The sequence below is a fragment of the Leptinotarsa decemlineata genome, unplaced genomic scaffold, assembly GCF_025532065.1.
Source record: "Leptinotarsa decemlineata unplaced genomic scaffold, Ldec_3_MD MMD2_tig00005009_RagTag_RagTag, whole genome shotgun sequence".
Taxonomy (NCBI): Eukaryota; Metazoa; Arthropoda; class Insecta; order Coleoptera; family Chrysomelidae; genus Leptinotarsa; species Leptinotarsa decemlineata.
In genome coordinates this window covers 215,422-232,472 of record NW_027412615.1, presented here as the reverse complement: position 1 = coordinate 232,472, position 17,051 = coordinate 215,422, and the positions used below count along the sequence as shown (strand labels likewise).

At 34.3% G+C, this 17,051-nt stretch overlaps 1 protein-coding gene and 1 long non-coding RNA gene across 2 annotated transcripts in view; both read right to left on the bottom strand.

Annotated features, from left to right (window-relative positions):
• The window catches only part of LOC141484237 (uncharacterized), a 697,804-nt gene that overhangs the window by 579,625 nt on the left and 101,128 nt on the right, over positions 1-17,051 (bottom strand). The window lies entirely within an intron of this gene.
• On the bottom strand, positions 8,469-9,122 carry LOC141484236 (uncharacterized). The gene is made up of 2 exons (XM_074179319.1): positions 8,875-9,122; positions 8,469-8,814 (listed from the first exon to the last, which is right to left on the bottom strand). The coding sequence occupies exons 1-2, from the start codon at positions 9,022-9,024 to the stop codon at positions 8,479-8,481; spliced, it is 486 nt and encodes a 161-aa protein (XP_074035420.1). The 5' UTR covers positions 9,025-9,122; the 3' UTR covers positions 8,469-8,478.

Below are 17,051 nucleotides of genomic sequence, written 5' to 3'. Positions count from 1 at the left end.
AACATGGACGAAACTCGGAAAGCGGCTTGTACGACGTACGCAACATAGCCCTCTACTGTCACAAGCGTCTAGCGACCACAACGATACTTTGGCTGCAGAGCATCTCGATAGCTTTGGTTTTTCGATTTTTATTAAAAAAATCATAGTTTATCTGCTCAAAAATATTGAAAACAAGTAAATGATAGCGTCTGTGGGGTTTTTTATTGAAGAAGAACGGATTTTGTGTTTTCAATGATAGAAGAGAACCAAAGCTGTCAAGAAGCTTTGCAGCCAAAGTATCGTTGTGGTCGCTAGACGCTAGTTCTATTGTCGCATGGCAATTTGACAACAGTGAATAAGGTCAATTTTTTAGGTTGAAATAATAGTTGAACTTTTGTAAAGTGAAGGGGGACATCCTTACTATTGAAACTTGTAGCATCATTCTTAAAATGAAAGTTAAAATGATTAGTAATAGGACAGGCTGGGGTTTACCAGAAAACGTAAAATTTGTGTATGAATTATTATTTTTTCATTAAATTCCTGATGATTGAACTAAATACTGAGAATGACATTTTTATAATATCACAAATATCAGAATCACTCTTGTACCAACTCAAAACACAATGTGAAAAGATTTTTGGCCATACCATACATTGTACATGTCCTTCGTCCATTTCAAGCAAAGTTTTTGGCTCAGAAAAATATATGTACAAATAAGGTTTTAAATTCAATAAAACATGACATGACATTTGTGGAAAATGCTCTTATCTTCGAACAAGTACATTTAAGATACGATCTGGAAAATATGTGTTTCTGCGTAATCCTTATTTTATGATACCCACGAAATGTCTCGACCTGGAGTTGCTAGTCTGTTTCAGTCTCATCTTCTGGAATGACGAAGTCCTCGGAATTAAATTCATACAAATTTGGCAAACCCTACTATTACAGTACAGGGTCCTTTTTGATTATTGCCTACTTTTGACGAAATGCCAAACTTTTTCATCTGATAATCTCCAACTACAAAGTTACAAATATAAGAACCGCAATATATGTTGACATAACAATATAACAGGAACCTTCACTAGTAGGGGGGAATGACGGGTCTGGACCTCCCCCAAGGGTATGCCCCCCAGATCCACAACACTGACTGTGACCTTGATTCGTTTTTTTATTCTCCGCCTATGAGTTGACCTTGAGTTGTGTGTAACATAATGAGGTGGAACCCCTTTTTTACTCTTGGCCCATGACTTTGGCATTGAGTTGTATGTGATGTCATGACCGTGAACCTCTTTTTACTCTACGGCTATGATTTAGCCTTGCATGGTTATACATCACATGACCTTGGAAATTTCCTAAGCGATTTCGAGCTACGGACACGTCATATGACCTTGGGAAAAATTCTGATCGATATTGAGCTCAGAACACGTCATATGACCTTGAACACAAAGTTTGGTTGGACAACCGGCTTTGCCTTGATACATGAGCTCAAATATAAAGAAGATGTAACCTTGAACCTCTTCCCTCCTGATAATTTTTCTATAAGTATGGAGTTCCATACTTTCACATTCAGTTCATATAATCTCAAGTGTTAGATAGGTGATTAGTATTTGTTGAGTTACAAGGTGATAACGAGAAGTAACTAGCAATCCAAGCAGTGAGTGTTAACATCGTCATAGAGGTGAACATATTTTTATATTCTTAAACTGTAATTTTCACTATTTTTTTGAAATGGATAATTAGAAATTTGACATTGAAAAGATTAATTTTGCAATTAATCAACAAAATGAAGTTTTAGAGCAAAGACCCATAACATCATTGATTGCCGATAAGGGTTATAAAATTGAAAAAATGACTATGCTTTCTACACGATATGGTAAATCCATCCAAGTAGTTTTATTGGATGAGGAATTCTTACGAATCGTGGCTTCCAAAACGTGTCACTGAACAATTCACAGAGGGCATCATTCGTGAAGTGAATTCAACCAAATATAAATTCATTTTTACATATATGGGTCAAAGTTCTCAGGATTATCCTGGTGCCAAGACCCGCTCATTGGTAAAATTTGATATTTTAGATTGAAGGTGTTGAGTATATCTTTATTCTCTTTGTAAATAGTGAAAATATGGTTTATTTATATGAAATATGTATCAACTCTCTCGCTTCAATCATGGTCAAATTTCAAGTGAGTGTTTTTTTCATTTACAATATAAAACCTCTCGTTGACTCTGCTTTGAGCAATGATTCAAATAATTTATGGAACATGATAGAATCAAAAAATGGAGGACATTCAACCAGAAGGATCGACTTCACCAATACACCGATAAGTGACATCTTCGGGGGGCAACTAAAGTCGAGCATTCATCGCAACGTGGACCACATCACTGAGAATACCCAGACTCTCTCCACCCTGCCACTCAACATTGAGAAAGTGAAGACCGTCAGAGAAGCACTGAAGGTACTTGTCTCCAAGAACATTTTAGAGGGAGTGACTTCGTCGAAAACAAACGAGAAGGTCGAAGCGTCGGAACAAATTTCGCTCTGCAAACTTCCCGTTATCCTTATTTTGCATCTGAAGTTTTTCAAATACAGTAACTACCGTTGCACGAAGATTATCAAGGCTTTTGATTTTGAATTCGACTTGAAGTTTGATTCGACTTTGATATCGTCGGAAACACAGTCTCCAACAGAGAGACAATACAAGCTATTCGCCGTCGTTTACCATGAAGGCAAAAATGCCAATATTGGACACTACGTGACCGATGCCTTCCACGTCGGCTACAATTGCTGGATTAGGTACGACGATTCTTCGGTCAAGACCGTGCAAAATGAAGACGTATTGAAACCCCAGGGAATGCGAGTTCCATATTTGCTGTTCTACAGGAAAAGCGATATTTTTCTATCTAAATAAGGTTGCGTAGAGTTACGTAGAGTTCAGCGTCTGGAATCTTACGGAATTTCTCGTTTAAATTTTTATTGAAATTGATATTTTTTTTGGTTTTAATGAATTATTTTATTCTTTCATTAGTGATAGGTATTGTTCAATTTTTAATGGTATATGTATATTTGATTTCGTTGGAACTAATATTAATAAAATATTATATTTATTATAGAAAAATATATATATATATATATCCCAAACTAATGAATGTGATTTGTGTTTTTTCAGAGCTGTTCATTCTGCAAATATGTGGATGCAATATTCAGCACAAGAATGGCCGGAAGCTATGGATTTGGATTCTGCCATAAGAAAAATGGCTTGGGAAATGGCTGATCTGAGTTTTGACGCTCTACATTCATCAAATTATGATTTGAGTGTATGTTATGATGCTGAGGAGGTGCGAAAACTTTTGAAGCTTAGTGAAAAGTATGAACTTGGTGTGGCATTGTGTCATAAATATTCGTATGGAAGCAGGAATTTGGATGACTTCTGTAAGCTAATAATTGAAGCAGACTTGAAACATTTTCTTCACGATATATGCACCTACTTGCCGCAGAATATTATAGAGAAATATCAATTGGAACCGCGAAGTCCTAACCCACAACTGGAAGAATCATTAACTGATGGTGATGTAAATAATTGAAATCTGTTGTATATGTTATGAATAAAATAATGTTCCATATTTGCCTATATCTAATTGTTTGGTGAATAAAATACAAAAAATAATTATAGAGTGTTTTATTATCTATCGAACATTTCATGATGAATTACATGTCAATTTTATTATAATCTAGTCTGAACAGAGCCGTTAAGAGCATTATATGATAAAACAGCATCGTGGAGGATGAGTGCATATTCTTTGGTGTTTGCTGGAAACTTCACCTTGCGTGTTTCAAATTCTTTTTTGATGTCGACAGTGGATGACTTCATAGCGTAGGGTTGATGGAAGCAGTCGATGATGAATTGGATTGTTGCGAAAGCTGCCAATATCCATCATCGGCTCACTCATAATTTTATCGTAGTAGCTGCGTTGGAAGTTTTCATATGCATAGTAGGCTGATGAGTCTAACTTCTTATCGAAATCCAGATTCCAACGCTCATATGGATATACTTCAGAGTTCAGAGATAGTCGAATATTATTAATGTTCACATGTGAGAATTTAGTTACATCTTTTGATATATTTTTGGATTGATTAGTATTTTGAAAGCCGATAATGATATATCGTGGTCTTTCGAAGCTGTTGGTTGTCTTCACGGCCCATATATCTGAGGATGTGTCACGAAGTGTGGGTAATTCATAAAGATCCCACATACGATAAGCCACCTTCACTTCAGCATTATTAGAATTTTTATTGATGCGATTCAATAGTTTCAATTTCTGGCGATCTTCCGGCACAATGTGTCTGATTCTCCATTCTATTTTATTGATTTCCAAATCTGCATCAACTTCTCCAAAGAATTTTTCTGAATGAGCGTGCTATAATCAAAATGAGCTCCTGCTTCACATTCAATATCCCTTTATTGTTACCTTCAGTAAAACCCATGAGATGATACTTCAAGGGTAATTTGCCGCTGAATACATTGCTGACGGAATCCAATATATCTTGTTTATTCACATCAAGACCCCATCCTATCGGTAGTAGTGAATTTGCTTGTGTTTGTCCGAATGATATCGTTTTCATTGTTGTAGTTATACCAGGTTTTCGAACAACGACCACTTGGTCACCCCCCATTTCATAGCGAATATCATCGAAGAGAAAGGCGAGGGCGTTATTGGATAGGTTGAACTGCCTCGTGGTATCAGATGGTGTGAACTTACCCTTGATATAAATGTAACTGTCCGCTCTATCCAGTATAAGATCTTGAAAATTGATTGGAATTCTTATTTCATCTGAATTTTTGTAATATGGTGAACCACATGGCTTATATGTATGCTCATGATGGCTAATGAGGGAATGGTCGAACATGGGCTCCTCGAATACCTCCAATTCATCACTTGTGGTGATGGTAGCCATGTTATTACTATTCTTTATATCGCACCTTCAAACCAATGGATTTGAGAAAGTTCACGCTACTAGCGCTTATTCTATATCTTGACCGTTTGGCTAACATATGTGGAATGAATCGACTTTTAGATTTCCCCTCATTCAAATGCACATGACTAAACTCTCCACCAAATGCATCACGTTGATTCATCAGCTGCCGCTGCTGTAATCGATGGCTATTAGAACACAATCCCATTTTTTCACATTAATTGTAGAGTTTATAACTTCATCAAAGATTATCATCTGCTCAGCGCTGAGAAGTAATAAATACTGAGTAACTATTTTATGAGCTTCAGCTTTATATTGATTTTTCCACAGATGATCATCGCTCACAATCGTTTTTGGTCAATTGTTTGAATACTTATCGAGGGTTGTTTCAGTCCAAGCGCAATGAGATCTTTTCTAACAGATGAGGAATGTGTTTCTACTCTATCTAATCTCAAATTGATTTTATCAATGTCAGAATCTATTTCTCCTCTAATCTCTGAGATGTAAAAACCAACATAATCACGATTAAGACAATCCGTACTCTCTTCAGGTTGTGCTATATTTTTCAAACATTTATTTTCCATATCGAAGTTTCCATCGGAAGTCAATTTGAAACCGGCTCCAGGTGGTCCTCGCAAAACAGTATTTGAAACAGCCCTACTTCTGCGACCAAACTTATCGATGCTTCCTCCACTCATTTTTGTGATACACTTATGACGGTCGTCGATGTTGTGAATCAACATATGAGAAATGATGATTGTCATAGCTTTATCAATTCCAATTTAACTATTATTTTCTCACCATTGAAATTGATCAGCTTACCATTATCATCCAATATGCGTAGAGTGATATTGTCGAGATACTGACGACCCCCAGGTTGGATTGGCATATATATAATATTTCGTGGCTCCTTGGTGAGTTTGTAACCGGGCTCTACATCAATATCAAATTCAAAGATGCTATGGATTTCATCACCATTTGAATATGCTCCAGCTGTAACATTACAATCCACACGAATTATTCTCACCTTATTGATATTCACAGGCAATGTTGATTCGTGTGTTCCTCCACAACCGAACACATTATTATCGAACCCCAGAAGTTCAGCAATGGTGTTTTCATGTTTGAGATTGATAAAATATTTGAAGCGCATTTCGCATTTCAGAGTGTTGTTGTTTGCATGTAGGAGAAATACTCCGTTGATATTTTCTTCATCCCCATTTTCTAGTTTCAGTTCTTTGAATTTGATGAATCTTTGAATCACGTTATTGATTTCATAAATTTAATATGCTCCAGGTGGAATGTTTATAATAGTGGGGGGTGAGTTTATTATCTGCGAATAGCCGATAACATTATTCTTAGCATCTACATTGAATATGGAGTTGTAGGAGTAGAAACCATGTAATCCCAGACCATAATTACTGGTGGCATCCAATTCGATGGGAGGGTAAAAGTTGGCGCTCAACTCGCCAGAGTATCCCGTCAATGAAAACGTACGTGACATGACTGATGAATTTTCACTGATTCAAGTCTTTTTATTGCTGACAGCAGAAATTGTGGAGTAATCGTCGCTTTTTCGGTGCTCTATCCATATCTCTATTTGTGACTACATTCACATCATTCACTTCACAATAACAACAGAAAATTTTTCTTGTAGGTGGACCATTATTCACATCAGAAATACAGCTGCCGCCGCCGCTGGAATCATTGTAATGGTCTTGGCAGTACTGATACTTCATCATATCAATATCATTTTGTAGGTTTTGTGGTAACTTATCCCATACAGATGCAATTTCATGTGACGCACACCCAATCATCACCTCTTTTGGCATATCAGCGAGTTGTTCTTTACTCATGACTTCAAAGTCATTACAAGTGGTTGAAAGTTCTTCCTAAAATTACCAATCAATATAACAAAAAAGTTCATCGCACCATTGGCATGAAGCCTGCAGAGGTAAAACCATCTACAAAATTGTTCGTTCATACAAAATCTGAGAAGCCAAGTGGTAAACGTGGAAAAAGTCAATTTAAAATTGGAGATATGGTACGAATTAGTAAATTTAAAAACGTATTCGCCAAAGGTTATACTGCAAACTTCACCACTGAAATTTTTAAAGTTGTGAAAATTAATAGTACAGAGTCTATAACTTATGAGCTAGAAGATGTGAATGGACATCCAATCAAAGGTTGATTTTATAAAATGGAGGTGAATAAAGCAAAAGATCCCAATACATATTTGGTTGAACGAGTTTTGGAAAAGAAAGGACGTCGCCTATTCGTGAAATGGTTGAGATTTTCTGGAGATCATAACTCTTGGATTGATGAAAGTTCATTAATGTGATTGCAGTATTATTGTTCTTGATGAAAAATAAAGATATATATATATATATATGCAATTGAATTTTTTTTTGAATTTCACTCGTTGAATCGGCTTCTTGTACAACCGGTGTTACTTGATTCATGATGAGGAAACAAGTGGTCTGTTACTTGCAGTGTGAAGCTGAAAACCTTCAATCTTTCGACATTGACAATGAATGACATCACAAATCCTTGGGATATTTGTCTCATATGACCTCGATATATGAACACAACTTTGCGTGTCTCATGATCTTGTATTATGATCACGTCATATAATCTCAGACATGAAGTTTTGAAACTCCAATCATTCGAGTTTGAAATTTAATGACATCACAAGTCGCTGAGATATTTATATCTCATACGACCTTGTGTTATGAAATGTCATATACCCCCTGACATGGAGTTTTGGCCCTAACGATTGACTTTGTCTTCGACAAATAACTTTTGAATGTAATGAATGATAATGTCATTCTCTTTTCTGAAAAATATCCATTGATTTGACTTCATCTGAGTCATCCATCTCAATAAAGGATGTAGAATTTGAACTGTAGAATTTGAACTGTGGCATTGACGACATTTAATAATCAATACTTCAATCATTTAATTTTTTCAGAGATTGAAAATAACTTTCTAATTGTTACTTTCATTATTTATTTGAATAATCAGATTTGCACTTTTAGTTATGACTAGAAAGTAACATACATGAATATTATTTGTTTTTTGAAATAAAAATGACTAATCGTTACTTTCCTTATTTATTTTTCTAATATAAATATACTTTCTTACATATAAATAGAAAATGCATTACATAACTTTATTTTTTTTTTAATGAATGATTAATTGAAACGTTCATTATTCATTTTTTCAAATATGAATAATCAATTATACACTTTTAAATATGACTAGAAAGTGACATTCACACATAACTTCATTAGCAACATACAAAAAAAATATTTACAAAAGATTTATTGGGGGAGACTTCTCGAACTTGAAACGCATTTTTTTTCATGTGATGATAATAATATCTTCATTCAGAATAAAAGAAGAATGAATAAAACTAAGGGCCTACATGATTGCTCTGAATAAGAATAAAATAATACAGATATGAAAATAATAAAGAAAATATTATGATACATGAATTGCAAATGTAGAGGGAAAGATAAAAAATTTTAAAAGAGATGTAAGGTGGAATTTTCATGTATCTCCTTGCTGAAGATTTCCAATTGCCGAATTTTAGGAGAAAAGTTTTTCATGTGAGCAGATCTCTCTCGTTGAGCTGCTCTTATTTGTTCACATTCCACTTTGAGGAGAGAAACTTGCTCTTCCATTTCAACAAGTTCTTCCCTCTTCGCTCTATATTCCGTTTCGAATCCATTGTAAACGTGATACATCTCTAAAAATTTGTCTCTCCTGGATCTCATAAATGAAAACCAATCGTCTGATTTTTCGAGGTCAATCGTTGGAGGCGGTGTGCTTCCCGGGCTAACATCCTCGTATTCAGGAACCTGTGGAATAAAAGGATATGATGAACTAACATCTTGTCGCGTTTGAGTAATGATAATTACCTGTTGGAGTGATGTAGAAGGTCCTGCTATGACTTCCATCTCTCTCACTTTTATCGACTTGTCTTTATCCCTTTTTTCATGATTCATCTTGTTCCTCCTTCTAGATGGCGACTTCGAGCTAGACTTTTTAGACTTCTTCGTCTTCTTCATTATCTTTTCTTCACCCTCCCTTTTATTTCTTTTACGTCTCTCAAGGTCATCATCCTAACTGTTCTGATCGATTGAACTATGTGGAGATCCCATATTCTTCCAATACATTTCCTCCATCTCTAATATATTACTCACAACAGTTTGTGATAAGTTCGGAAATGACTCATCAAGATTCTGGGTTTGAGTCGCCATCACATTATCAAAGTTTGGGGGATTGTCATTCAACTCCACATGGTTTGGATTGAATCCATTTAAAAAAGATTTAGCATTGTGCATCTGCTGAATGGAAGTCATCACCGGTTGTGGTATCTTCCCGCCTTCCTGAATGACCACGTTCTGGTGGACAATTATATCCCTGCGCTCGACTTCACACATTTCTGATCGGTTCACAGAGCTTGATGGTTTTAATAAAGCTTTTTTCAACAGAGACATGGTTCTGAAATCATAAAAAATTATAGACAATATAATATGAATAAATTTAATTAGCTAACAAAAACAGTTTTTATCTTTCCTTTTCATCACCTTGATACAAAACAGTGGAAATCTTCCAGAAAAAGCAATTTCAAAAGGAGTAACTCTATACGAAGAAGTAACTTTTAATCACATTGTTCCCTTTCTAAAATAGCTACTTTCAAAAAAACATTGAATTACATGAAACAAAAATTACATTCAAATCAATTACTTTCATATGAATACTGAATCTCACAAAAAAAATACTCCATAGAAAAACAAAAATACTGTTCTTTACCAAAATTAATCTCATCTTAAAATACAACCTTTTCAGTTTGATATGAATAATATAGTAGGTTGTAATTACATCGAGATGAATTTTCAGCTGCTGAGATTTGAAGGCCTTGATGGAGTTGCTTCACCTGGCTGCTTTATTGAACTGAAAGGAAAGAATCAATTTCAAAAAAGAATTCCATATAACATCATCAAAATCTCAATGTCCTTTTAGAAACCTTTAAACATGTTTCACACTTTTCAAGGTTGTATTACGTTTACATAAAAACAACTACTTTCATAGAAAACAATGAATTACATGAAAAAAACTCTGAACAGATAATTTCATATGAACACTGAATTATACAAAAAAAAAATGTAGAAACTGAAAAGAAGGAATCAATTTCAGAAAAGATATCCATATAACATCGTCACATCTCAACTTCCTTTCAAAAACATTCAAATTTTGTTCAGAATATTCAAGGTTATATTACGTATAAATAAAAACTCTCTTTCGAAAACATCTACTTCCATGAAAATCAGTTGATTTACACAAAAAAAAACTTTCGGAACAGATAATTTTATATGAACACTGAATTGAATACAAATTAGAGATTCAAAAAACTAAACAATCCTAAAAATATAACCCTTTCAATTCGAAATGAATAATATATGTACTTACATTGAGATAACTTCAACTGCTAAGAATCGTTGATGAATATTGGGTTGCTTGAGTCAACTATATCACTTGACTTGACTGTCACTGCAAGTTAATTTGATGGGTAAGAGATACTACAACAGAATGATGTGTTGTCCCTTCTGATTCTGTTCTGGTGTTTGGAAAGGTCAGCCCTTTCTGGTGGGGGGTTGAATTCGAGTCTCATGATTTGTACTAACGATACAAAATTAAAAATGGAAGAAAATGGTAGTAAGAGTTTATTGTTGGTAGAAACTAATTTGAGATTTCACATTTGTCCAGAGTGCAGAGTCATATAATCACAAAATTGTTAGAATTCAGTCTTTATCACCCTATAAAACTTCCCGAATGTTATAATGGACATTTCGTCGGTTTCTACCTCAAATATGCCAATGCACTTCTGAACGTGCTAATGGATTTTACGGTCAGGGTTTCCTACCCAAATTTTTTCTTCTAATAAATCAAACATCCTTTGGCATCCCTTCAATAAAATGATGAGATTGACTAGACTACTGCACCATATAATCATAAAATATCTCCTCTCCAAAATAAACCAAACAACCTTTTGCATCACTTCAATAAAAGAATGAAATTGTCTAGACATCAGCAGCATATAATGATAAAATATTTTTTCTCCAAATAACCAAACAACTTCACGCTTCCCTTCAATAAAAATAATGAAATTGTCTAGACTTCAGAGACATATAATTATGAATTTTTGTTTGAATATCGATATTTTCCACCCAAAAAGTTACAAAACTTAGATACTAAACATCCTTTTTTTTCCAAAAATGCCAAATACGCGCAATTGTCAGTTTTGGAATAAAATATAATGATTGAATTTTTTTGTAAATCATATACTCGCCCTAAACTAATTGTGACTCAATCACTTAAGAAAATGAAATCTCAATTCTAATTGTAAATGTAAATCGTGCAATTCAACGGGGTAATGAATATCAACTTCAAGAATGTATCCTTGAGAATTATCATCTGGAATACTAACGATATCTAGTTTACCTATTTCATCGGAGGTCAACCATGTGAACCCTCCAAAAGGTAGTGATTGAGACATGCTATGACCATACAGATTTGTTGCATCCAAATACATGATAAATGATGAAGATTCATTAGGATTATAATTTGGAAGGAATTGATTATTTGCAATGTGCTGTCTCTCCGAACATTGACTAACACCGCCACGAATACCATTTTGAAAAAAATGCACCATGTCTATATCAGTTAATAATTACAACTGGATGCCTGTATATTTCAACATAGCGTCCCAAGAAAGACCTGCAGATGTGAAATAATGTGCAGGATCCAATTTATATGTACTCAAACTCATGTTTCTGAAATTTTCAAAAATATCACACAGTAATAGAACATCTGATTTTAAGTAAATATCAGAATATTCACCCAAATCATGACAATTGAATGTTTTCCATACCTGCTTCACTCTATCATAATCATTATTATCAGAAATATGTCTTTCATTCAGTTTGTCAAAAAAGTCCGCCTTTGATGGTATAGATGAATAATTCAATTCGTCTAAAGAATCGATGAAACTGTATGGAAAAACACCTTTCTGTCTCATAAGTTTGAATTTATCATTTTCTGGAAAATGTTTTCTCATTTCCACAAAATGTTTCTCATCTAAATTATTGCCCAACTCTTGAAGAGATGCACTCATGAATTTGAAATTATCAATGAACCTAAATTTCAAAAATTCTTCGTTCATTTGCCCATTTCGATTTAATTTGTTTTCCATAAATGAATGTTTCGTGAAGGAAATATATTTCTCTTTAGTTTGAGCGATGACGTCAACTTTACTTTTATTGGTGCATAAACCTTTTATGAACAAGTGACAGTCATACCCACTGAGATTATGGAAAATGATCGGAATGAGATTGGGCATATTGGGCAATTTCACATATAGCACATGTAGTGGCATTATTGAAATCATTGTCTTCCTCAACAGTCAAACGGTTCATTGGAACGATATTTTTCAAATATTTGTGATATATATTTGTGACGTCAGCCTCCAACTTTGAAATGAAAACTCTAGATGCATCAGCCCCTCTATACAATACGAATTTTGAAATTGAATCATCAAAAGAGCACTTTATGAGATATGAGAAAGCGTATAGTTCATGAAGATAGGTTCGATTTGTGAAAGACTTAGCAGGATTTGGTTCATTTGTGTGCAGTGGTTTGAGGATTGATTCCGAATCAGCGTACACGGTGGATGGAACTCTCAACTGTTTCTCAAAATTTTCAAATTTCAAAATATTCTCAGGTACGCATTCACCGAATTTATCAACTCTGAATTTTGTGGTTGGTGTTGTTGTCGATATGTGATTACAATCATTCAATTGATATCGCAATAAACCCCGCTCATTACTAAAGTATAATAAACAACCATCACAGAAATATTTTCTATGTTCATGTGCAGATATTTGAGATGATACTAATCTCGATAAATCTTTAATCCAACAATAATGACTGTTACCAGAATCATCCATTATATTCAGCAGATTCACATGGCTATTAAGTCTACGTTTCGAATAGTGTAACGGGCCTACAATATCATATGAAACTTTACCGTTTTTGAAACATTTTTCTAAACCATAAACATTGATAGACCAATCATTCATAATCTCAAATTTAGGAATATCTTTTAACTTTACTGGAAAATCCATACCTGCTACATTTAATACGGTAGAGAAGTGAGGATATGATGAAATTTCACACACTCTCAAACTGGCAGGATACAGAGCTGAAGTTACATCCCATGCAAAACAGTATCGATCTTGAATAATAACATTCCCAACACTTTTCTTCGACTCAATGAATTTGGGTAACTTGATATAAGAAGAGCCTCCAAGGGGGCTATACTTGTTGACATTTACTTCCATAAACAGAATTTCCTCGATGGTCCAACCTGAAAATTTATTTTCTCTTCACATCTAACAACCAATTTTGTGAATACATCACTTACCTGAATCCCGATGTTGGAATTCCAATGCTTGAGCAGTTAAAGCATCAATAAAAATGTTATAAATCACATTCGAATCATTCGATTGATCGACAACTTGATTGGGACTATTGAATGATTTTACTTCTAAAAACTCTTTAGTTTGAAGATAGTAACGTCCAACACCTCCATATTGACTTTCACACTTTTATGGATAACTAACACTTCTTCAAGTAGTTTAAAAACTTTTTGCTTCAATTCATTGAAAAATGTGGGGTAATCAATGTGATGGTTTTGACTATCCACTCTATAGCTCACAATTCTATACTTGAATGCTGTGCGTATGATTTTAACACCGTCCCCATATTGAATACATGCATTTGTTCTATGTTGCAAAGTCTTCCGATGAATATTCATCTGATCACTTGCCATATTCAAATTGCAACACAAACTGGTTTGCATTTCTGGAGATATTGGAGGGTTTAACCTAGACCTCCTCGACATTGATGGTCCTTCATTATTTGCAAGAATACATAATTCTCGCTGATGATGACGCAAGTTGTCACTCCGAGTGAAACTATTTCCACATTCATTACACGTATACATCTTTTATATAATACCACACGATTATAATGAGAATATGGACAAAAAAAACATTCACAACACACATGTTATATGTGCACAACCCTCCACCCCAATTCAAAGTGAATCTATGAAATTTTATTAAATTTCACTCAAACTCAAGGTAGAATATCAGTAATATCGTTCAAAGTTTTTCCCAAGGTCATATGACGTGTTCGAAGCTCGAAATCGCTTAGGAAATTTCCAAGGTCATGTGACGTATAATCATGCAAGGCCAAATCATTGCTGTACAGTAAACAAGGATTCACGGTCATAACATCACACACAACTCAATGCCAAAGTCATGGGCGGAGAGTAAAAAAGGGGTTCCACCTCATTATGTTACACGCAACTCAAGGTCAACTCATAGGCGGAGAATAAAAAAACGAATCAAGGTCACAGTCAGTGTTGTGGATCTGGGGGGCATACTCTTGGGGGGAGGTCCAGACCCGTCATTCCCCCCCTACTTTCACTGACAGGTTAGGAACCAAATTTCCTAATTTTGAAATTATAATCATGAATCTCTTGATCACATTCAACACAACTTAGAGTTGCTTAAGAATGAGATAATCCAATTATCAAATCATGCTGTTTTCTTAGAATTTTCTGAAAGACAACAAATTTCTTCTAATGAAATCTTTCATAAAATTAGATTTGAGAATTTAAATGAATTTATCAAAATTTTATCTGCAATCAATAAATTAAAACTTTTCACAAAACCAGAATGGATAAAGAATTTTTCAGGCATTAGTATCCCTGAGAACATTTCGAATGTTTCAATTGTTTAAAACATTCTTTTCGACACGGCCAACCTCACTAACAGTAAGTGTGATCTTTCATATTAATAATTTTCATTGTGTATTGCCATTATACAAAATTTGTAGCTTTTCCCTGAAGATGATAATGAATTTTATCGAAATATTGGAATAACTTGTGTTATAAGAGTACACTTCCGTTCTGCTGGAACAAATTAACTAAATCATAGGTGTTGTTTCTTTCAGAAATATGCTCGGACACGTCGATTAGTATTTTGAAGTGCCCTTATTTTCATGCAAAAAAAATATACAGTGTGTCTCAATATATATATATATATATATATATATATATATATATATATATATATATATATATATATATATATATATATATATATATATATATGAAATATAGAAAGATTAATGCAGTCAAGCTGCTGAAAAAGAATTCCATGAAAATCAAAAAATAAATACATAAGTACTTTTTGATCACTCCCATATTGATTTCAATTCAAGAGCCACCGATAGACAGCTGTTTCAGCCTATTGGGCATCGTCAGTACCGGGCAGGAGGTCCTCGATTGAAGACAAAATGAGAAAAACCAAGAAAGTACTTAATAAAAATAGCTGCGTAAACGCAAATGAAACATAAGTGGAACCACCTATTGGTGTGACACCCAAGTCATTTTGCCAAGTTTTTATGTCAGTGTTGGTGGTTTGACCAATCAACCGACAACTGCGGTAGCAGAAATTTGGGAAGCTAACCTGAAATGCCATCGGAAAACGAATCCACATGTTTCTAGAAATTATATGAAATCTAGAAAGGTTAATGAAGTCAAGCTGCTAGAAAATAATTCCATGAAAATCAAAAAACAAATAGATAAGTACTTTTCGATCACTTCCATATTGATTCCAATTCAAGAGCCATCAGTAGACAGCTGTTTCAGCCTACTGGCTGAAATAGGTGGTTCCAATTATGATTTATTTGCGTTTACGCAGCTATTTTCATTAAGTACTTTCTTGATGGTTCCACATATGTTTCATTTGAGTTTACGCAGCTATTTTTATTAAGTACTTTATTGGTTTTTCTCATTTTGTCTTCAATCGAGGACCGCCTGCCCGGTACTGACGTTGCCCAATAGCTGTCTACCGGTGGCTCTTGAATTGGAATTAATATGGGAGTGATCTGCATTAACCTTTAGATTTCATATAATTTCTAGAAACATGTGGATTCGTTTTCCGATGGCATTTCAGGTTAGCCTCCCAAATTTCTGCTACCGCAGTTGTCGGTTGATTGGTCAAACCACCCACACTGACATAAAAACTTGGCAAGTTGACTTGGGTGTCACACCAATAGGTGATTCCACTCATGTTTCATTTGCGTTTACGCAGCTATTTTTATCAAGTACTTTCTTGGTTTTTCTCTTTTTGTCTTCAATTGAGGACCGCCTGCCCGGTACTGACGATGCCCAATAGGCTGAAACAGCTGTATACCGGTGGCTCTTGAATTGAAATCAAAATGGGAGTGATCAAAGAGTACTTATCTATTTATTTCATATGTATATATATATATATATATATATATATATATATATATATATATATATATATATATATATATATATATATATATATAATAAATAGATGAGTACTCTTTGATCGGTATATATATATATATATATATATATATATATATATATATATATATATATATATATATATATAATATATATATATTATATATATATATATATATATATATATATATATATATATATATATATATATATATATATCTGTTCCATCCAGTAGTGGTTGACACTTTTGGTGTTCATGTCCCGGAACTCGTGAACGTTCGTGAACTCGGAAGGAGAATAGGCCAAGCAACGAAAGATCACCGTTCTAACTCTTTTTTGATAGAAAGAATTAGTATTGCTATTCAACGTGGCAATGCTGCTCCGGTCCTTAGAACTATTCCTCCTTCACATACTTTCGAATAGATCATGCATTGCCCTAATTTCAGTACGGAACTGAAATCTCTTCGAAACAAGCCGAGATACGTGAATATTAAACAGTCTCCTATCAAGGTTGAGTCACAAGCGATTGATCCACCTTCTTCTTTTTCAGTGCAGTGACTCAGGTCATTTTTGCCCCCCAAATATGAGATGCAGTCCTTGTAGTTCTGATTCCCTTTCAGTGGAAGAGCTTCATGAAGCAAGAGCCGAATCGATCCCTATATGAAACCCTTCTTCACAGCT

Excerpts from the sequence above, each read along its gene's own strand:
- LOC141484236 (XM_074179319.1), bottom strand. The coding sequence starts at position 9,024 with ATGAAGAAGACGAAGAAGTCTAAAAAGTCTAGCTCGAAGTCGCCATCT. Across the intron at positions 8,815-8,874 it reads CTTCTACATCACTCCAACAG|GTTCCTGAATACGAGGATGT; the intron begins GTAATTATCATT and ends TTTATTCCACAG.